The sequence below is a fragment of the Xyrauchen texanus genome, chromosome 20 (assembly GCF_025860055.1).
Source record: "Xyrauchen texanus isolate HMW12.3.18 chromosome 20, RBS_HiC_50CHRs, whole genome shotgun sequence".
Lineage (NCBI taxonomy): Eukaryota > Metazoa > Chordata > Actinopteri > Cypriniformes > Catostomidae > Xyrauchen > Xyrauchen texanus.
The window spans coordinates 16,158,572-16,180,688 of record NC_068295.1 but is presented as its reverse complement, the minus strand read 5'-3'; the positions used below and the strand labels follow the sequence as shown (position 1 = coordinate 16,180,688).

Below are 22,117 nucleotides of genomic sequence, written 5' to 3'. Positions count from 1 at the left end.
GCTGAGGGGCTGCCGTTCTTTGTATGTTTATTGTTAGTTACGAATGTTGCCTTCGATGCTCACATAAAATACAGCCTCAGCATTAGAATATAAATTCCAGGTGAAAGTAAATAAGGCAGGAATATATTACTATTGTATACAACAAATCCTCAAATTGTTGGGTTATAAAATTAATAAATAACAACTGAATTCCAAAATGATACTGGGTGAAGTAGTAGGTTTTGCATACCCTGTTTAAAAAAACAATTTTGTATAAATGTAGGTAAATATGGCTTTTTTAAATTACTGTATTGTGGAAAAACTGGAAAACATGAATTATCTTTAACTAGATTTTTATTTCATTACAATTTTGAACGTACTTGGCTACAATGGTTGATAAGATACATTTAAAATTATGATTTAAAATAAATGTACTTTAAGTAAACATTTTCAAAATGGAGCCCCAGCTTGGACAGTTGCTTGGAGCATCAAAAATGGTAAACCTGACTTAAATATCAAAGTCCTTTTTTACCATAAACTCTCTTCCCTGCCCAGTAGGTGGTGATATGCAAATCACAAAAAAAAAACAAGAATGTTAAAGTGGAGACTTATACTAAAATATTTAAAGACTTAAATATTGTTCTTTTTCTCACTCACACTGATCATATCACTTCTGAAGATATGGATTTTACAACTGGTATCGTACAGAAAACTTTTATGATGCCTTTATATGCTTTTTGGTCCTTGAAAAGTTCTGGCCAACATTCATTTTTCAAAGTATAAGAAAAAGATGCAATAAGTGAAGTGATGGTGGCTGTAAGTCCCCTTACATTCTGCCTCACATCCCCTTTTGTGTTCTACAGATGCAAGGTCATGCAGATTTGGAACAACATGAGGATGAGTAAATGCAGACAGAATTTTCATTTTTCCATGACTATTGCTTTAATAATGCAGCATTGTTAAATATTGTAATTGAAAGATGGCTCTCAAAGTCAGCTGTGGTGTCCAAGCTAGTAGACGTCAGCATAAGCGGTGACAGTATAAATGTTCTCTCACTGGGACCATCGGAAAAATCCAGTCGAGCTTAATGGAGTAAGAGGACACATCTGACCTCCAGCAGACCCCAGCCCTCCCTCTCATTCACACACACACACACACACAAACACACACACACACACACAGCTGGGGGATCCACATTAACACCAACAACATCCTCTGCTCAAAATCTGGTGCACAATCAATCAACAATATTTATGAGATTTAAATTACATTTTGTTGAGCACAAGGGGAATTTCATTTATAAAGATATGCGTTAAAGGGAAAGAACACTAGAAAATTTAAATAATCACCATTTACTCGCCTTCATGTTGTCAAAACCATTTCTTTCGTGAAACACAAAAGGAGACCATTCACTTTAACTATATGGGAAAGTATTCAATGAAAACAAATGGCGATTGAGAACAACATACTGCCTAGCTCTTTTTGTGTTACAAAAACCAACAAAAAAATGAAATAAAAAACAGGAAAATGAAACTTCACTCGAAATACATCACACATCGGTTTATTTTCTGTCCATCAATGCAAGTACATAAATACATTTTGCACAAAGCTATTGTCATACTGCCATTTTCTTACTATCCAACCACAGCAAACATTGAAAAGGAACACTTGGAAAAAATCTTTTTGTAGAGACTCTTCCATAGGAAGTTCTTATCAAGCATTAGTACAGGATAATAAAAATATTGTGTTTAGATTTAATTCCATCATGCTATAAGAAATGAGAGCAGATATAAGAAGAATGTAACAAGAACATAATTTCCTGTAGCTGATAAGGTCAATTTTCTTCCAGCGTACAAACATGTCTTAAGCTTTCCTCTTCTTCTGCAGCATTCTCTTGCCTGATAGCGCTCCTTTCTTGGCTCCTCTGACCATGCCTTTGAACTGACCCTGCAGTTTAGCCTTTTTCCTGTTATAGGGAAAGGTTACATTTAATCAGCTGCACCACAGGTTTTTATAGAGGAAGTGCAGAAATACAAACTCTGTCCTATACCTGCGGTTGAGCTGGGCTTTCTTCAGAGGAATGTAAGCATATGGGTCACACTTGCCTTTCTTCTTCACGTCACCTTTTCCTTTCTGCAATAGACACAGATGTTTCACAGAAGTCTTTCAAATGATCATTATGTAATTTCTGTTAAAATAACAGAACCTTCATTTCTTACCTTGGCTTTATACTCCGAACCAAATTCTCCCCTTCCACCCAGAGGCCTGTGGATGCCAATGCCACCAGCTGAGGAGTTCAACAATACAAATGTCACAATATTCAGAAACATATTGTTTTATGTAGTTCTCAGAAAGAAAAAAAAATATTTCTTTAAATATTTGTGACATTACACTGAAAATGTTTTCTAGTAGTGCTCAGAGCAATACAGTAAGAAACATAGTGTTTGAACAAATACTTTAAGTGCTTAAAAACAAATAGTAGCTTAAGTTTTTAAAGGGATAATTCACCCAAAAATTTAAAATTCTCATTTACACACTTTCATGCCATCCCAGATGTGTGACTTACTTTCTTCTGCTGAACACAAATTAAGATTTTAAGATTATCTCAGCTCTGTAGGTCCATACAATGCAAGTGAATGGTGACCAGACATTTCAAGCTCCAAAAATCACAAAGGCAGCATAAAAGTATGTTATGAGCCTTTAATAATAAACAAATCGATTTCTATTCCAATTTTGTGAAAATTAATTAGATGACTGGAATGGAAAAGGAAAGACTAAAATTACTAGTTGGTAGACTAGTCTCTTTAATGAAAATATTTAAAAAAATATATATATCTTTTTTTTAAGAATGTTTTCAAAATTTTCTCTCGGGACACCCCTGAACCCACATTCAGCATCATTCCAAAGTCACAAGGGCTTCTATGTCCCATACTTGGGTATCTGAATCTAAAGAAATATAAAAAATATTTCATTTTAAATGTAAAAATATTCCAACAAATACTGGACTGCTGTCACTATGCTTAAGAACAAACAGATGATCTTTTAACATTCATTTTCAATTGATAAACTACAAAATATTTTTAGATTTTGGTAAAAGATCCCACAGACCCCACTGCTTTGGTCATCCCTGTGCAGTTTTGTAGAGACTATTTTGACTGTTTAGAATTTATTTTTTCTTCTTTTCTTCCGTAACCTTTTAAATAAAAAAAATGCAATATGAAAAAGATTATCGTGATAACAATTTTGGCCATATCGCCCAGCCCTAAATACGCTAAGGTTAAAAAGGTGCTATATAAGTGCAGACCATTTACACAATCACACAAACCACTAATGTACTCGTAGTCTGGCTGCTTTAATAAATATCACACCATGTATACATAGGTTAGGGTTTGCATTGTATGTTTTGTTTAATGTTTGTTACATGCGGTTTATCGCCTTATTTTTGTAAAATGCATTATCACAGCTTTCTGAAGTTCATCATTCTCTCTCTGCTGTTAGAGCTCATCAGGATTACCATAAACACTCATATAAATGGGCCCCATACAATTTACGCAAGTGTATTTTCATTTATTTCTTATTCAAATCTGTATTCATCTGTAATATAGGCACATTTCTGGTTCATGTTACTGCCAAATTTAAAAAGCAGCAAGTCCAAATTCCAGGCTTTTAAATTACACAAATTTTTCAAAGGAGAAGCTTAATGAATTCGCAAGCAGTTCCAGGTTACAAGATTTAAAAAATGTTAACTTTTTTTAAATATCGGTTATCGTTATTGGCCACAATGAGCTGTGAATTTTCAGTTATTGGTATAAGCCCAGAATGTTCGTATCAGTGCATCCCTAGTAATCGGATACCACCACAGTACTTAGTTTTTTACCTTTATATTTCATTACGGGCTCAACGTCCATGTCATCATCCAGATCGTCATGCATTTTCCTTTTTGGATTCTTCTTCTGTTCCAAAATGGAAAATATTTTAATGTCACTTCTTTTCATGTATACGTACGATATATATATATATATATATATATATATATATATTTTATACACACACACACACACACATACAAAAATGTGTAATCATGTAAAGATTTAGCTGTTTCTGAAGTAAATTGGTACTTTAATTCACCAAAGTCGCATTCAACTGATCACAAAGTATAGTCAGGACATTACTGATGTAAAAAAACAACAACATTATTTGAAAAGTTCATTTTTGATCAAATCTAGACAGACCCCATTTCCAGCAATAGACTGAAAGGTCAATTATGGCCAAAAAGGATCATCTTTTCTCATCAGTCAATCATTGTTTTGAGGAATGAAGGCTATACAATGCTTGAAATTGCACAAAAAAAAAAAAACAGAAGATTTCATCCAAAGGTGTACACTACAGAATTTAAAGTCAAAGGATAATTGTCTCTAACAAGGACAAAAAGAGATGTGGAAGGCCAGATGTACACCTAAACAAGAGGATAAGAACATAAGTCTCTAGTTTGAGAAATAGACGCCTCACATGTCCTCAGCTGACAGCTCACTGAATTCTACGTGCTCAACACCAGTTTAATTTACAACAGTAAAGAGAAGACTCGGGGGTGCAGGCGTTATGCGAAGAATTGCAAAGAAATTCACTTTTGAAACAGAAAACAAAAAGAAAAATTTTTTTGGGCAAAGAAACACAGACATTGGACAACAGATAATTGGAAAAGAGTGTTAAGGATCTTAATTAACCCCATTAAGTTTTTGTTGGATCAGCTAGACTGTAAGGTGTGTGAGAAGTGCCCGACAGGAAGCGTGGGTTGAAATGTCACCTTAGTATCTGGACAAAATGACAGCTAGAATGCCAAGGATCTGCAAAGCTGTCATTGCTGCACGTGGAGGATTTTTTGATGAGAACTCTTTGAAGTAGTTTAAAGGAGCAATATGTAATATATTTACTGTACTTAAGCATACAATTATCATATGTTATCAGAGATTTAGGAAACAAGTTGAAATACTGACTTCTCTGAAAACAATGCTACAGACAGTATATTCTACTTTGTATATTCTAAATGTCTGTTACAGCCAGAATTTCTGTTTGTGTTTTGGCCTGTGTGATCCTGTCCACTGCCCATTTCCCAATAGTTTTTCCCCGACACCCCGGTTTGCCAGATTTGAAACAAGTTAGCGGGCAAACAGCGCGCTGTAACCATGGAAGCCAGCAATACATATGACAGAGTTATAAAAAATCCACATGAGCTGGTTTATAATTCGCAAAAAATAAAAGCATTGCAAACGTTTACATTAGCTGATCAACTAACCGTGTAAGACTTGTTGCTTGCCATTGTCGGTTTCTGTCAACCCATGTGAGCGAGTCTGGGGAGGAGGGGGTGGGGGAGGCAACTCTCTCCAATATTTTGAATTTGGACTGCAGTACCCATTTTAAACGCTTGATGTCAATGTTACATATCACTCTTTTAAGAAGTTCTTACATTTTTTTTTTTGATTATACATGAAGTAAATGTGTATACTCACTGTTTTGATTCCAGCCTCTTCGAGTATATCATCCATTTCTGTGTCTAAGAGATATTAAACAAATTTGCATGATCATATGCATAATATATGTAAGCCACTAAGATTTAGCACAGATGATGATGTCCCACCTTTAGTTTTTTCAACCTGCTCATCATCATCATCATCTTCTTTGATGATCAATCGTCCATCTGACGTCACCTTGAACCCATGCTCAACTTTGGGTGCCTTCTTCAAGTCAGGATTGGTGGCTAGATAAATAGATTTGATTTAAAATGAACTAACATACACAAGCAATACAGATGTACATGATCCATCGTAATCAACTAATTAATGAATGAATCAAATTGAAAGAAAAACGACTAAGAAGGTTTCTTACCTAGAACTCGTTGTGCTGCTTTTGGATCAAGGAAGTTGAGAGGATCGTCAGACACACCATCCTTCAACCAGGCCAGACCCTTCTTTTTTACTGGCTTTTTCTGACCCTTCTTGGATTTCTCATCTTCATCAGTGTCATCAGAGTCAGAATCAGCCAGAATGTCCTCAATACTACAAAAAGAACAGTGATAACAGCCAATCAAAGTGAGGCACATCATTCAAAAGCCTCCAGTGTACCAGTCACAGTGTTGATAGTACCATGGGTTAAAGTGAAAAAAAATCCTGAGCCTGAACTTTTTTTTTGGGGGGTACTGCACAGACAGACTTATCTTCAAATATTGACGATAATAACAAAAATACAGTAACATGAGCTTAAAGTGCTTAAAAAAAAACTGTTAAACTGAGACTGAGATGGACAGATTCACTTCTCTTCAATGATTATGCTTTGCACCATTTATTTAAAAGTAATATGTCAAATAAAGTGTTTTCTTCTGAACAATAACAAGTGCTTAAAGTGCTTAAATAACAAGTGCTCAAAGTGTTAAAGAACTGAACAGCTAAACTGAAGATTAGAAGTGAAAATCAAGGCCATTATTACTTATTTTTTCTTTTTTTCCGGGTTGTAAGCAAAGTCCTGCAAACTCGTTCTTTTTAAGACATTTGGACCAGAAGATGGAGTGTTCATGTAACTCGCATGTTGATTTGAAACCGACAGGCTAGTTAACGCTTTTTTGTCTTCTGCTAGTTTTCTACACAGGGTGACCAGTGGCTGCGAAATTCTGAATGACAAATCATGTTCTGCACGTATTTTTAAATCGCAGATACGGTCAGTCATAGACAACGGTGTGTCAGCTGTAACAGTTGCTCCGGCAACGTCGTGGTAAGTTTGAGTGCACAGGCAGCGGCTCTATGACCGGAGTCTAAATCATGACGAGCAAGCACTTTCTTACCGCTGCTGGCATACAGTAGCTTCCTCGAGCAAATCGGGCTCTCTCAGTTTCTGGCACCAACTGCCAAAAGGCTCGCCTTTTAGTTAGACACGTTAGTTAGAGCTGCGTTCCTCTCATATGATTGGTAGGTGAAATAAATTGACTAGAAAATATTAAACCGCATTCGCAGGTTCCCAAATATTATTTTATTTTTTTCCCTCAAGGCTGCACGCCGGAGATCCGGCACGGTGCCTGAATGCTTTAAGCCCTGCAGTACCTCTCTCCTTTCACATTAGACGTCTCGTCCTCAGTGTCTGATCCTCTGTCCTCATCTGTTTTACTCAGGAGCTTGCGTCTCTTACTTCTGGCCTCCACTTTACGGATGTTCACCAGTACCTTGTGGTGCTCAGCAGGCAGCATGCTTTTCACCAGCTCAAACCTGAATACATTTTGCATTCACACATTTTAATCACAGTACAAAAAAAAATAGAAGCCACATTAGAATCAATTGGATATGTCTCTCCCAAACTCACCCAAATTTCCTAATTAATTTGGTGTATATACTCTTAAGTTTCATCCTAAAATGTCTCCGCATGTCATCTTTCATATTACTGATGCCTTCCATCTACAAAAAGAGGGCAGAAATGCACACGCAGTCACTTCTCTTCTGCTGATTACCAAATATAAACTTTTATTGACAGAAAAAATATGACTCTTTTCTTCACTTACAATGACTGTCACATGGCTGGCCAAAACCTTCATATCCAGTGCAAAGAGAAGGACTTTCAGGAACCCCAGAGAGGCTTTGACGATATCTCGTGTTCTGCTGGTGAGCAGCAGGCAGACGTTATGCAAGAGCTGCTCTAGTGAGGAGACATCTATGGAATCTGCGCATAAAACCACAGTAATTCTATAATTATCTATGCTTTTCAATAAAACATACTAGTCACACACATTTAATGACACCTGCTATGATCACAATCACATATAAGGTTGAATTTCTTCTACTCAACAAGCATGTTTTAGCTACCACCACCAACTGCTTTATCATCACATTTATAATATAATCTGTTAAATCACAAATTAATTCTGAACCAACCTATATTATCACACTTTGATTATGCAGTGAAAACATACCTAGATAAAGTTAAATTGTGTATAAGTAGCAGTCATTCTCACCTTTGTAATGATACACCAGTCTTGTTAAGGCCAGCACTGTGCAAGTAATCATGGTCACAGATCCAGTGAGTCCAATGTACACGTGGCTCAAATACTCATATATAGCATCTAAAACATATGATTGACACTTTGTTATTTCAGCTCTTATTTTAGACATATAAATAAACTTGTTGAAGATGAATCTGGTTCTATCTTTATACCTTTCTGGTTCCCACAAAACCTTACAAAAGCATTGCCGATCTCAACCAGGAGCAAGTAGGCATTTTTGCGGGCCCCAATGGACATTTCCTTTGTGCAAACGATGACCTAAACAAAAACATATAATATCAAAATCACTCTGCAAAAACACTCTTTTTAAAGACTCTGTGCGAGACATACCTCAGGAAGCAGAGCCGAAATAAAATCCAGGTGTTCTTCATTTAACTGCTTCACTATGTGCATCAGACACTTCAGTCTGGGCTGAAAATAAATAAAAACAAATAAAGAAATAAATATATATATATATATATATATATATATATATATATATATATATATATATATATACACATACATATATACACACACAGTCAGAGGTTTACATACACCTTAGCAAATATATTTCAACTCAGTTTTTCACAATTATTGACATTTAATTGTAGAAAACATTCCCTGTCTTAGGTCAGTTAGGATCCCGGTTTTGCAGCAGTGGCTTCTTCCTTGCTGAGCAGCCTTTCAGGTTATGTCGATATACGACTCATTTTACTGTGGATATAGATACTTTTCTACCCGTTTCCTCCAGCATCAAGTCCTTTGCTGTTGTTCTGGGATTGATTTGCACTTATCGCACCAAACGAAGTTCATCTCTAGGAGACCGAATGCATCTCCTTCCCGAGTATGACAGCTGCGTGGTCACATGGTGTTTTTACTTCATTACTATTGTTTGTACAGATGAATGTGGTACCTTCAGCCATTTGGAAATTGCTCCAAAGGATGAACCAGACTTGTGGAGGTCCAAATGTTCTTTTTTTTCTGAGGTCTTGGCTGATTTCTATTGATTTTTCCATGATGTCAAGGAAAGAGGCACTGATTTGGAAGGTAGGCCTTAAACAGGTACATCCACAGGTACACCTCCAATTCAGTACACCTCCTATCAGAAGCTAATTGGCTAATTGTCTTAAGCCAATATAGCCAATTAAAAAAGTGAACCAATCTGTCAGTAAAAAAATTACTTGTGTCAAGCACAAAGCAGATGTCCTAAACGACTTGCCAAAACTATAGTTTGCTAATATGAAATCTGTGGAGTGGTTAAATTGTTTTAATGATTTCAAGTGTATGTAAACTTCTGACTTGAACTGTGTGTGTATATATTATACACACACACACACACACAATAATATTGCAGTGTATTTTTATTTATATTGTTATTAAGGCGTTTATTGAGGCCGATTACCCGTTTGGCAGGTGAAGCCGCAGTCTTCAGACTGTCCAGCAGAGTTCCCTTCAGCTGCTTAAAATTACCCAGAACAAAAGTCTTACATGGTTCGCTCTCTCCTCCACACATCTCCTCCAACACTCTGTAGGCCTTCTTCTGGACGCCAGAGTACTTGCTCTACAAACACACACAAACATTAGATAAAGCACATTAATAACAGAAAAACAAGTCAAAATACAGTTGGAGATGGTAAAAACTAATTTCCAACACATTTTGACCACTGAATTTTAATTATATTTAAAGTTGTAAGATTACTGATGGATACAAATCTTTAAAAATCATTTTGGTTTAAACAAATCTACTGATGAATCAGTCAGATTGACTTGACTGATTCATTGACTAGAACTGACTTTAAATATTATACAAAATGTCTATTCACTGCAAAACTTTTCACAACTTTTAAAAGGCCAAGACATTTTTTTTTTTTTTCAATTTGCTGATACGTCTATGTTTTCCATTACTGTGGAAACCCTGTAAAAGGAAGATTCCCACCTCCAGAAAAGGTTTAATCAGTTCAAAGGTTTGGGTCATAGATGCTTCATCCACAAATGGAGCCATTGCAACTATCAGATCCATAACTGCAAGCCTACAAAACAAACAAAACAAAAGCAAGCTTTTTCTTAACACACCAAAATCTATCTATCTATCTAGTGCCATATTGCAATTAGAAATTTTGCAAATTGAGCTTGTTATTTTAAAGATGAAACTCAATTTTCATCTCAAAATCAATTATATAATGAAACCATAAGTGATTACACCTGCCATTCTACTGAAACAACAACCCACTTCTTTAGGCTGATTCTTGGCACGGTGTCCAATAACAAAATACAGTCACAAAATATAAATTTTTTAAGTTTCTATTTGGGTGATTTTTTTTTCTTCTGTTAAACATATATACTGCCCTTTAAGAGAAACAATAAAGGTTTGACATCATATTTACCTTGTAAACTCAGAGCTGTCTGCACTGCTGAGCCTTTCAGATGCTTTCTGCAGGAATGTGCACACCATCTGAAGTGCAGACATTGATGTGTATTATTACCAGAACAAATTATTTCACAAACATCAGTCTTCAATTTCATAAGGGTGCAATTTATTTTTTCAAATAGTAGATTCTGACAGGGAGAACTTGAAAATGACCTTCTGATCTGTGACAGTCAAGTAAACTCTGATTGTGTCCAGGACAGCCATCCTAGCACAGGTCACCTCTCCAGGTGTTGGCTGCTGGCTGTAAATGTTAAACAGGATGGGAAGGAAGTTTTTGGAAAATCGATTCATTTCAGCCTTCTCTTCCTCTGCGAATGACCAAAAAACATCAAATTACCATCACAAATATCTATGAGCTATCATAAACCATAGCAACGAAAATAAAATGACCAAAAAGGAAATCAGATGTGTTTTAATAACCAATTTGTCCATATATTCTTCATAAACAGAGGTAGGCTGACCTGTTTCACAGCTCTTGATGAGAGTGCGTAGGGCCTGACAGATGCAGAGGCGGAGATCAGGACGTTCGCTGAGAGCCATACCCAAAGACCGGGCAATGCCCTTAAAAGATGCCACCAGATCTGTTGGTTTAGTGCAGAAACCAGGTAACATGGTCCAAATCTAAAACAAAACAAAGAGCATGGCCTATGTTGAATAACACTTTTTAAGACCAGAGGAAAAATAAATAAATCAAATGGATGAATCAATGACTTTTCACCAAAGCAAAACAAAATTGCTGTTCAGAATTAAATACTTTGCCACTTATTGTACCTGGAGCTGCAGTGTCTGATACACTTTCACCATAAGTTTTTGCCCTGATTGCTCCAGTTCTTCAGCTGAAATATCATGCCAAAGGATTGAGAAATTAAGCATCATTTGACAGTTAGTTGCAATGTAAACCAATGTGTGTGTGTGTGTTTGATGAGCACCGAAACAAACCTTTCTGTTTAAGTTTGGTTGCCAAGGGGAAAAAGTATGAGGTGAAATAAGCCAGCTGAGTATTTTTTACATGATCTCTAATGACTGGGATCAGCCAGCTGCGCGGGAACTCAAGGTCATCGCTGCAAACAAACAATTAACAATTATTGTTTGTATTTAAAGTAATGACTATGACAGAGTAGTTTCTAGGTTGCAAAGCATCAGATTAGCAGTGAGAGTTTTCACCAAAAATGAAAATTCTCTCATCATTAACTCATGCCATCCCAGATGTGTATGACTTTCTGCTTTTGAACACAAAAACATATTTAAGCACTGTAGACCCATAAAATGCAAGTGAATTGTTGCCAGAAATTTGAATGTAGCATATAAGTAATGCATATGACTACAATGGTTAAATCCATATCTTCTGAAGAGATATGATAGGTGTGGGTGAGAAAAAGATCAATATTTAAGTCCTTTTTTTACTATAAAGCTACATTTTAACTTTTACTTCATCATTCTTCTTTTGTTTTTGGCAATTTGCTTTCTTCATGCATATCAACACCTACTGGGCAGGGAGGAGAATTAGTAGTAAAAAAGGATTTTTAAATGTATCCGTTTCTCACCCACCCCTATCACTTCAGAAGACATGGATTTAACCACTGGAGTCATAGGGATTACTTTTATGCTGCATTTATATGCTTTTTGTACATTCAAAAATCTGGCTACCATTCACTTGCATTATATGGACCTACAGAGCCGAGAAATTTTTCCAAAATCTTGGCACTGAGCAGAAGTCCTACAGTTTTTTTTTTAAGTTGGATGGCATGAGGGTGAGTAAATGATGAGAGAATTTTAATTTTTGTGTGAACTATCCCTTTAACTCACTCTGTTCCAGTAATGAGGAGCGGGATAGCATTCAGGACCACCTCTGGGCCCATGCTCTCCACTGCACCGCCCACAGCCAGATCCAGCTCCCCTGAGAAGGGGAAACGAGGGGTGGTCCGCATGTCACAGAGAGACTGCAGACTCTGAGGATCAAACACACACACACACACACACACACACACACACACAAGTTGGAATAAACCAACAAAATACAGACACATATTTTTAAACTAAACCAAAAATGAATTATGTAAGGTCAGTTGAGAAATATTAAATGTAATTTAAATAGCTATGAAGGAAATTGGTTGCCAGGGACAAGGCTTAAAGTTTAGTGATCATTAAACAAAAATATTTGACCACAGAATGCCGTGACTCAGAATCAGAATGGAGTTTTACAGAGCGCAATGAGCGAAGTAGTTATAACAATTGTGATCTCTCTTTATAAAACGAATATACCTTTGTCATAATAGTATGAGCCTGTTTTCCTGCAGCTCGGTAGAAGCAGCCCAGGATTTGTAGCACAAACGGCCAAGAGGCATGAAACCGATAGGATAATCCTTCCTCCACAGTACTAAAAAGACAATGAAAGGTTTGACTTAAACAAGACCCTAGATCAGGCTTTAGACAACATGACGTAGGGTAGATAGGGTCAAAGGTAGCTCACTGAAACATCTTAAGGATGTAGGCCCCATTTCCAGTGGATGTGTTTGGTAGAACTGTCCTGATCTCAGCCATATGAGCAGCCACACATTCATTTATCAGACTCTGGAGAGAGAAAATCAGCAGCGATCATCAGAATACTTGAAGAAAAGTTTATTTCTGACAAATGTTATGTGACATACCTTCAGCGTCAGCATTGCAGCAGAGACGACTTGTGTGTGCGGGGACAGGAGACACGACATGGTGATGGAGAAGAAGCGAGGAAGATGACCAAGACACAGAGAGCTCTGTAAACTACAGGCCAGCGATGGGATGAGAAATTTTTCTCAAAGATAAAACATAATTAATGACTCGGTGCTGAAAAAAGCCTACCTGGACAAATGAATGTGGGCTTTTTCCATGACAGCTAGCCATGCTAATAAAGGCTGTAGATCATTTTCACTAGGAACATAGTCGTACAAAGCCTGGAATAGAGGTGTTAAAAGATTGATGCATCAATACATTGGAAGGCACAATAAGTGTTTTATTTCAATGCCATTAGTCAGATGGAAAAAAAAAAAGGTTGCAATTTCTTTTTTTAAACAGCCTAATTAGACCAGACATAACATTGTTTAACGTTGAACTGTTTGCCAATCGATGGCATAGTTAGTGCTCGAAACACCCATTTAAAAACAGTAATTTTATTATGTTTTGGTGTAACTAGTGGTGCAGAAATGACACACTTCATCTTATAGTATAATACAAAACTGTGCTGAATTTAAACAATTGTTTTTAAAAAGGCAGGCTATGATCATAAAGGCCAGAACAAGATTAAAACACTTACTGTGATGATCTGGGCATTGAGTTCTGCGGACATACTGGAAGGACTGTGTTTGCCACTGAAGAGTTGGTGGAAAGCCTGCATTGCACCTGCAGTCACCAGCTTCAGAAAACACAGATAGGTGTTAAGCATATCTCTACATCCTAGTGGAGATGACAATATAGTTAAAAGTAATCTCTTACCACATGGCTCAGGGTCATCACACGCAGGAGGGTCTCACAGCAAGACTTGACAGAGCTGAGGGGAAACGCAGATAGAAGGTCCTTCAGTAGACCAAGCATGTGGAGAGTGGTAGTGTCTTCCTTGTTGCCTAGACGCAAAGAGAAATAAAATGTATCTTATATATAGTACTGTGCAAATGTTTCACAAAACATTTGTCTTAAGATGGTTATTTATATCTTCAGCTGTGTCAATAAGAAAAATACATTTTAGACTTCCAAACATTACTTTTGCAAATAGAAAAGATTAGACAGAAAAACAGGGAGCCCTGCAACAGATGGCATTGCCCCAACAGAGCCCCCACTGAACATCGAGTCAGTCTGGGATTATATAAAGAGATAGAAGCAATTGAGACAGCTGAATCTTGGTACATCCTATCTGCCAACAACCAAGAAAAACTGTGTTCAGGTGTATCAAGGAGAATTGGGGCTGTTTTACAGGCAAAGGTGGCCACACCAAAAATGTATTTAGCTTTTTTGTTTACTGGACTTTGTATGATATTAATTGATAAATGAAAACTATTTATTGCATTATTTTTGAAGAAACCCTCACTTAAGCAAATTTTTTCACCAAATTTTGCCTAAAACTTTTGCACAGTACTGTGTGTGTGTGCACATTATATATATAGTCAGATATCATACAAAGGCAAGCAAATTAGCAAAACAAATTGTGACCATTTTTGAAACTGTTACAAGGTATAAAATGTACAAATTGTTCAACTGACCTCCTGATTGCTCCATTTCTTTGCAGCAGAATTTGGCTGTGGTGACTGCTGCTGGGTGGTGGCTCGGGGCGTTATCTGAGAACATGAAGTCACTGCCACGAAGGATGGAGCAAACACCCTGCTGTGCTGCTTTTCGTATCTGCAACACAAACATAATCATCAATTGGACATTTTGCAAATCAGTCACTTACCTGTAATGTGGCAATACAAAAGTATTAGTTTTCCCATCATTTATTAAGGTAGTTGTTCCATCATTTATTATTATAATAAATATGGGAATATTATAAATTGTTAGAACAGTTTTAAAACATGGTAACGGTTTATATCATGTTAGAGTTATTTGTGCTTTAAATTCATCAAAGTAATTGTTTAAAGAAGAAATAAACCTGTTAATACCTATTTGAAAATCCAGCAAAATAAATATTTACAAATGAAAGGTAGTCTCATTTGATTATTTGGTAACATTACAATAAGGTTCCATTGGTTTACAATAGTTCATGCATTAGATATCATGGATTAATAAATGAACAATATAATTTGTACATAATTTATTAATCTTTGCTAATGTTAGTTAATAAAAATACAATTATTCATTGTTAGTTCATAGTGCATTAACTAATGTTAACATACACAACTTTTGATAAATAAAATGTATACACATGAAATCAACATTAACCAAGATTAATAAATACTGTTAAAGTATGGTAACACTTTATTTTACGGTGTTCTTTTTACACATATTACATGTATTGACTATAGTAATAAGTCAATTATGCATAATTAAAAGTAACTAACCCTAAACCAAACCCTTACCCTAAAACTATAGTAAGTATATGCTGTTAATTAGTAATAATCAGTAATTACGTGTAATACTGTAACAAGGACACAGTAAAATAAAAGTTTAACCAAAATAATTGTTCATTGTGAGTTCATGTTAACTAATGTTAATAAATGGAACTTAGTTGTAGTGTTACAGATTATTTCCCTTTATTTGGAACATGATAAATCCAAACCAAAAGAAAAATATTAACAGATAAATGGCATCAGTACAAAAACATTATGCAGCTTTGCAATATGTAACACTTAAGTTAAAAACAAGAAACTCAAAACACTTGATTGAGAAAACTGTTGTTTTTCAGTTTAGAATATCTTTACATTATTGTGTGGAACTAATTGGGTGTGCTCTATAATATGTAAAGAAAAACAAACCTCTAACTACATATTATTTCAATACAAATGTATAGTTTATTAAGAAACACTTTATTATTAACTACTGGATAATGTAGCAGCAATGGTAATTCCAGTATAAGTCATCAGTAGAAAATAAGTTTTTTTTTGGACAAAATGTTTTCAACTTATAACATGTTTTTGACTTTTATCTGGACTTTAAAAGGATTAATCTCTCTTTTTTTGTCAAATTTAGTTTTAAGTAATCAGCTCACTTTTCATTCACACGGTTATTTTGTGGAATCCCTTCAACTTAAATATTATTATCATTTGAAAACAAATAATAATATATTATAATAGTAATATATCTCAATCATGCACCTTTAACTTTTAAACCCTAATGCTTTTATTTTGACATTTTTTGAGCTTGACCGTAATAAACATGACTAACACACAGTATCAGATTTGGATCTGGCTTGTCGGACCGATACCAGATCCGTATAAAAGCTTCAGTATCGGAGCAGATAGCGATCCAGGTATTCTGGATAAATTATATCATATTACTGAATTACAAATGGTGCATTGAAATTTCATTCCGTTTGACATTTTATTTTAAAACACTAGAACTCAAAATGAAAATGCCCTCACGAGGGCACAATTACATTAACCTGTGAATCATTAAAGTTGCAATCACATTTTCTGAAAAAAAAAATAAAATATTAAAAAACATTGTTGAAGGATCATTGGTCAGGCTGTGAATTTGAAGTTAAATGGAAAACTTAAATCAAATACATTTCTAAATTCAAATTCCACTCCAAACGAAACGAAAAAGCAATTAAAATATATTATTTTTGGATCACTTTATACACACGTATATATATATATATATACACACACACACACGTAACCACTTTTTCATTTACTATCGGGCAAGTATCAGTCTAAACATGCAGGCAGAATTTTTTTTTTAAGACATAAAAACCATTATAAATGTAAAAATAATAATTATAATGATGATAATAATCACTGAAATATAAACCGTGGTCTGAGGTCTTTGTATTTTATGTTTTAATCACAGATGTATAGGCTGCAGATTTGTGGTCACAATGAACTGCTCAAAGCACCTCCTAAGCTGAGGTAACTATGGTAATTTGCAGAAGACAGAAACAAAGAAAGAGTGAAAAAGTTTTCAAGCACGTGTTCCTGCATGCCTCCGTTCAAACAGTGTGCCATTCATGCGCATATATTACTTTTATGTCATGTTATTAATAACATAATAAAGTGTGTTTCTTCTAGCACGTGTCTGTGTGCCACAGGGCAAATTATTGTACTATTAATTTGATGATAATAATAATAGCCTTAATGGGCTATTAATGGGAAAATAGGCCAAATATCGTCTTGACATCGTCAAAGGCATCAGCTATTGGCAATCACTCTGATCATCGTCGATCCCCAAGAACATCGTCTATAGGCACAACCCTATAGTGCATTTCTCTATAAAAATTTACAAAATGTTACATTATTTGTGCAATTCCATTTGGTGGTGCTAGTCCTGCAGAAATTACATAAATCAGGTTTAAAAAGGCTCGGGGAATCAACCAGATTTACCTTTGGTTTGGAGTGCACAGTGAAACTAAGGAGGCCGTGGTAGACCTGTAGTGTGGACGGGTAACTCCACACTGAGATATCCTGTTTCCGCAGCAAGGTAGCCAGACAGGATAATATCTGCATGGGAATATAAAAGCTACAAACTCAGAATATGTAAATACAAAGACTATCAGATTCTCTTTTCACTCATTTATGAGAAGACAAGCAGAGTTTACAAACCCATCTCAGATAGGACACAGAGTCAGAACTGGATTGGTTTGACATCACATCCATGAAGGCCTTGGCTGTATCTGAGAACTTGTTCTTAAGCACTGCAGCAGGAACCCTTGAAACAATAAGCAGGCAAACATCATATTTAGATCAAAACCTAGGCTAATCAGAATTGCTAATGCAGAAATCAACATATTCCAATGCTGCATCATCTGGCAGATTCTGATTTGATTTATGACACCACTCACCGCTTCATGACTAGATTGAGGAGATAAGCAACAGCTGCTAGTGATTCGCTGCTGTCTACAGCCTCAAGAGTCGTCATCTGTTGATTTAAAAATGCAAAAGGGATAAAAAGTAATGCTTTTAATTTTTCAATTTGAAAATACTTTCTCTTATCTTAATATGCATGTACAACTTTAAATTATTTGGGGGTTGATTCCCCCACAAGCATGAATCCTTTGACACTAAAATAGTGTTTAAGCATCTCCGTAACAAAATTCTCTTAACCAATGGCATGAGTATGGGGCAGGATTATTTATTTGGGAAACCTCTCTTGTATGAAAACAGTCATCATGGAAAATTACACACTCCAATAATTATGATACTCTTCCTGTTGGCCCTATTCAGAGAATAACATGCTATTCATCAAGTTAAGTGTTCATCTGAGAGGACATGATGCTGATACGGTCAAATGTGCTCCACTCACCAAGGCCGCAAAGTATTCTGTCTCCGTTTCCTTTCCTCCCTGAGAGCGAATCACTTCTGTGACGGCTGCCAATACAGCACAGATCTGCAGAACAAGTACCCACCAATCAAACACCTACCTGCTGCATTCAATACCAAGATACTGTAATAAACCAACATGCACCTATCTGTTCATCACACTGAATACAGACCTCCTTATGTGCCGCAGAGTTTGACTCCCAGTAGCGCTGTACTTTCCTGAAAGTAAGGTTGGAGCAGTCCGACAGTCCACTGAGAAAAGTTCCTGATGTTCTCTCTGTGAACGCCTGCTCCTCCATGGCATCTCCTGCAACATTACTGCTCCTCTCCAGAGACCCAGTCTGAAGCTCATTATGAAGTTTCAGGGCATCTACTGTCAGATCACTCTTCTCTGCAAAAACAAATAAGTTAGTTTAATGAATCCTACACTCAGAGCAGTCAAAGTGCAATGACATTTTATCCAGAAAGCCAATCAAAACAAAGACAGTCCTAATAAAATGTCAGTGTCTAAAAAAGTATTTTTACTGCACATGGACATCGGAGCAGCTGATGTTCATGTCTGCCATCACCCGACACTGCTACAGTATAGAAATCATGCAACAACTAAGCTGCACAATGATCTGCAGACTACGCGGCGTGAGTTTAGAGACTGCTGCATCTTTGTTTTAAGACGTGGCTCAGCAACAGAGTTCTGAACGCCGGCATTCAGCTACACAGGTTCGCCTCGTTTCATGCCGACAGAAATGCAGCTCTGTGCGGTAAGGCTCGCGGTGGTGGCTTGTGTTTACATCAACACGGAAAGGTGCAAGATCTCTGTGCTAGTTTCTAGTTACTGCTCATCGCAGGTGGAGTTTGTGACTGTTAGATGCAGACCATTTTATTTACCACAGGAATTCACAACCGTCCTCATAATCGCTGTACATTCCCCCAGTGCTAATGCTAAGGAGGTGCTCTGTGAACTGTATGGTGCTATTAGTGAACTGCAAAACATTGTTGCGAATGCGGTTCATAGACTTCAGTTCAGCATTCAGCACAATCGTTCCTCAGCACCTGATTGGAAAGCTGCACCTGCTGGGCCTGAACACCTGAGAGACCTCAGTCAGTCTGGATCAGGAGCAGCATCTCCAGCACACTGAGCACTTGGGCCATCCAGGGCTGTGTGCTCAGTCCACTGCCGTTCACTTTGCTGACTCACGACTGTGCAGAAATGCACCACTCGAATCACATCAAGTTCGCCGATGACACGACCGTGGTGGGTCTCATCAGCAAGAATGACGAGTCAGCATACAGAGAGAGAGAGGTGCAGCAGCTAACGGACTGGTCCATAGCAAACAACCTGTCTCTGAACGAGGACAACACAAAAGAGATGGTTGTTGACTTCAGGAGAACACAGAGTGACCACTCTTCACTGAACATCAACGGCTCCTCTGTGGAGATCGTCAAGAGCACCAAATTCCTTGGTGTTCACCTGGAAGAGAACCTCACCTGGTCCCTCAACACCAGCTCCATAACAAGAAAAGCCCAGCAGTGTCTCTACTTCCTGCAAAGGCTGAGAAAAGCCCATCTCCCACTGCCCATCCTCACCACATTCTGCAGAGGGCCTATCGAGAGCATCCTGAGCAGCTGCATCACTGCCTGGTTTGGAAATCGCACCGTTTCGGATAGTGAGAACAGCTGAGAAGATCATTGGGGCTCTCTTCCCTCCATCATGGACATTTACATTTACATTTACGCTGCATCCGCAAAGCCACCAGCATTGTGGATGACCCCACGCACCCCTCACACAAACGCTTCACCCTCCTGCCATCTGACAAAAGGTACCGAAGCAATCGGGCCCTCACGGCCAGACTGTGTAACAGTTTCTTCCCCCAAGCCATCAGAATCCTCAATACTCAAAGACTGGACTGACACACACACACACACCCGAACACCATCTGACCCCATTTGCAATTTTTGCACATTTCTGTATTATCGACCCCAATTGTTTTGCTGCTACTGTATTCATAAAAATACTGTTTTTAATTCTTGTCACTTTCTACCTGGCTGCTACCCCAATAAATGCTATGTCCATATATGGTATAAGCTTAACTGCAGAATACTATGCCATAGTATGTTATGTTTACATTCAAGGTATTTTCAAATATCTGTTTTATATGACACCTTCACACTAGAACAGTGTACTGGTCGGCGCTGCACTGTCTTTTACTGTGCCTGTTGTCTTGTTTTTAGCAATTATTGTATCATCTTGTACTGTTATCTCATCCTGTACACACGTGCTCTTTATGTTGTAATGTGTAGGTCTTATTTAGATCTGTGTAGTCTCACGTTGTTCGGTGTTTGTTTTATGTAGCACCGTGATGCTTGAGGTACGTTATTTCGTTTCACTGATTACTGTACTAGCTGCATATGGTTGAAATGACAATAAAAGCCACTTGACTTAATATGAAATATTAACATTGTGAAAATGAAATCAAAGTCATCCCCCTTTCAAATGTCAAAACATGGATTTTATTTGGTTTACAGAGAGGAAACCATTGAACTATCAACAGACAAATATTTGATCAGCTTCCCACGTGTTGTCACGCAGGGCCATACTAAAGCATACTGCATCGTCTTACCTGTAGGACGGCTAAAAAACCGGCTCCTCGCAGCCTTTCGATAACGGCTCGTCTCTGGATTTGATTCACTACTGTGTCCTTTCTTCCAGCGCTTTAATTTCTGAGCAGCTCCGGATCGAAGTTTTCCGGATTTGACCATTTTGGCACCTGGAATTGCTCAGAGTGCTTCAGTCACGTTGGTCTTCAGTTCCCAGTCTGCGTGGCGCATTGGCCACTACGTCATCATCCTGAGCCAACAACATTTTCTATAGAATCAATTCCATGCCACATATATTTGCAAAAATATAAAGTATTGCAAAATAAAATAAAGTTTTGCAAAACAAAAAAAGTATTGAGCAAACAAAAAAAAAAAATTTTAAACAAAAATTAAGTATCACAAACGTAAAATAAAGTATCGAGAGAAAAAAAGAAAGTTTTGCAAACAAAAATAAAGAATTGCAAAATATAAATAAAATATAGCAAAAATCAAGATGTAATTAATTGCAAAAATCAATGACTGTTGTAAAATAATCTAAAGATCTTTTATCCTTTTTTATCTCTGCAACAGATTTTTAGGCAGCAATGATTTTGCCACACATCTTTTTCTTTGCAACGCTCGTTTTAATCTGCATTTCCATCACGTGTGAGCTCGTGATACCGTTTTGCCTTTGCGCTTCACTTTTCTCTGCGTTTCACTTTATGGCACTGTTTTGACGTGGGGGTGGAGTCAGGGGATTGGGGCGTGTACAACGGGCTCAGAGATGCCTCTCTGGAAGTTACGTCATTAGCTTGAGACACGGATCAAACATCATGGCTGAGCACAGGCATGCAGGTGGATCTCAGGTATATAAAGTTGATTGTTTAAGGAAACTCATTTTAAAATATTCAATGGGGTATACCCGTCAAGTGAATTTTTAAGACAACGGTTTAATTTGGAAGAAAATGCCTGTACTTTTTGTCAAATTGACAGAGACGTTCTGATCATCTTTTTTTCTCGTTTTTCTTCAAATACTTTTTGGGAAAATATGTCTTATTGGTTGGAATCAAAGATTCACTCACTGCCCACTTTTGCTAGGAAACATGTTATGTTTGGAGTGCTGTTGGACGAGAAAAGAAATGAATTTCTTATTAATGTAATGGGCACATTTTTCAT

The 22,117-nt window shown here is 37.0% G+C and overlaps 1 protein-coding gene across 1 annotated transcript; it reads right to left on the bottom strand.

Moving 5' to 3' along the window:
* Window positions 1-364: 364 nt before the first annotated feature.
* Window positions 365-21,171, bottom strand: rrp12 (ribosomal RNA processing 12 homolog). Its single transcript, XM_052151642.1, has 34 exons — window positions 20,986-21,171; window positions 18,541-18,758; window positions 18,351-18,434; window positions 17,890-17,966; window positions 17,651-17,756; window positions 17,432-17,548; window positions 14,657-14,795; window positions 13,896-14,023; window positions 13,717-13,815; window positions 13,266-13,357; window positions 13,076-13,187; window positions 12,898-12,998; window positions 12,690-12,804; window positions 12,234-12,376; window positions 11,367-11,488; window positions 11,199-11,263; window positions 10,889-11,048; window positions 10,581-10,735; window positions 10,384-10,451; window positions 9,936-10,029; window positions 9,402-9,560; window positions 8,348-8,428; window positions 8,170-8,275; window positions 7,970-8,077; window positions 7,520-7,677; window positions 7,324-7,415; window positions 7,068-7,229; window positions 5,863-6,032; window positions 5,615-5,734; window positions 5,487-5,530; window positions 3,857-3,932; window positions 2,199-2,266; window positions 2,030-2,112; window positions 365-1,945 (listed from the first exon to the last, which is right to left on the bottom strand). The coding sequence occupies exons 1-34, from the start codon at window positions 21,122-21,124 to the stop codon at window positions 1,843-1,845; spliced, it is 3,864 nt and encodes a 1,287-aa protein (XP_052007602.1). The 5' UTR covers window positions 21,125-21,171; the 3' UTR covers window positions 365-1,842.
* Window positions 21,172-22,117: the final 946 nt, after the last annotated feature.

Excerpts from the sequence above, each read along its gene's own strand:
- rrp12 (XM_052151642.1), bottom strand. The coding sequence starts at position 21,124 with ATGGTCAAATCCGGAAAACTTCGATCCGGAGCTGCTCAGAAATTAAAG. Across the intron at positions 10,030-10,383 it reads GACAGCTCTGAGTTTACAAG|GCTTGCAGTTATGGATCTGA; the intron begins GTAAATATGATG and ends TTTGTTTTGTAG. Across the intron at positions 1,946-2,029 it reads AAAGCCCAGCTCAACCGCAG|GAAAAAGGCTAAACTGCAGG; the intron begins GTATAGGACAGA and ends TCCCTATAACAG.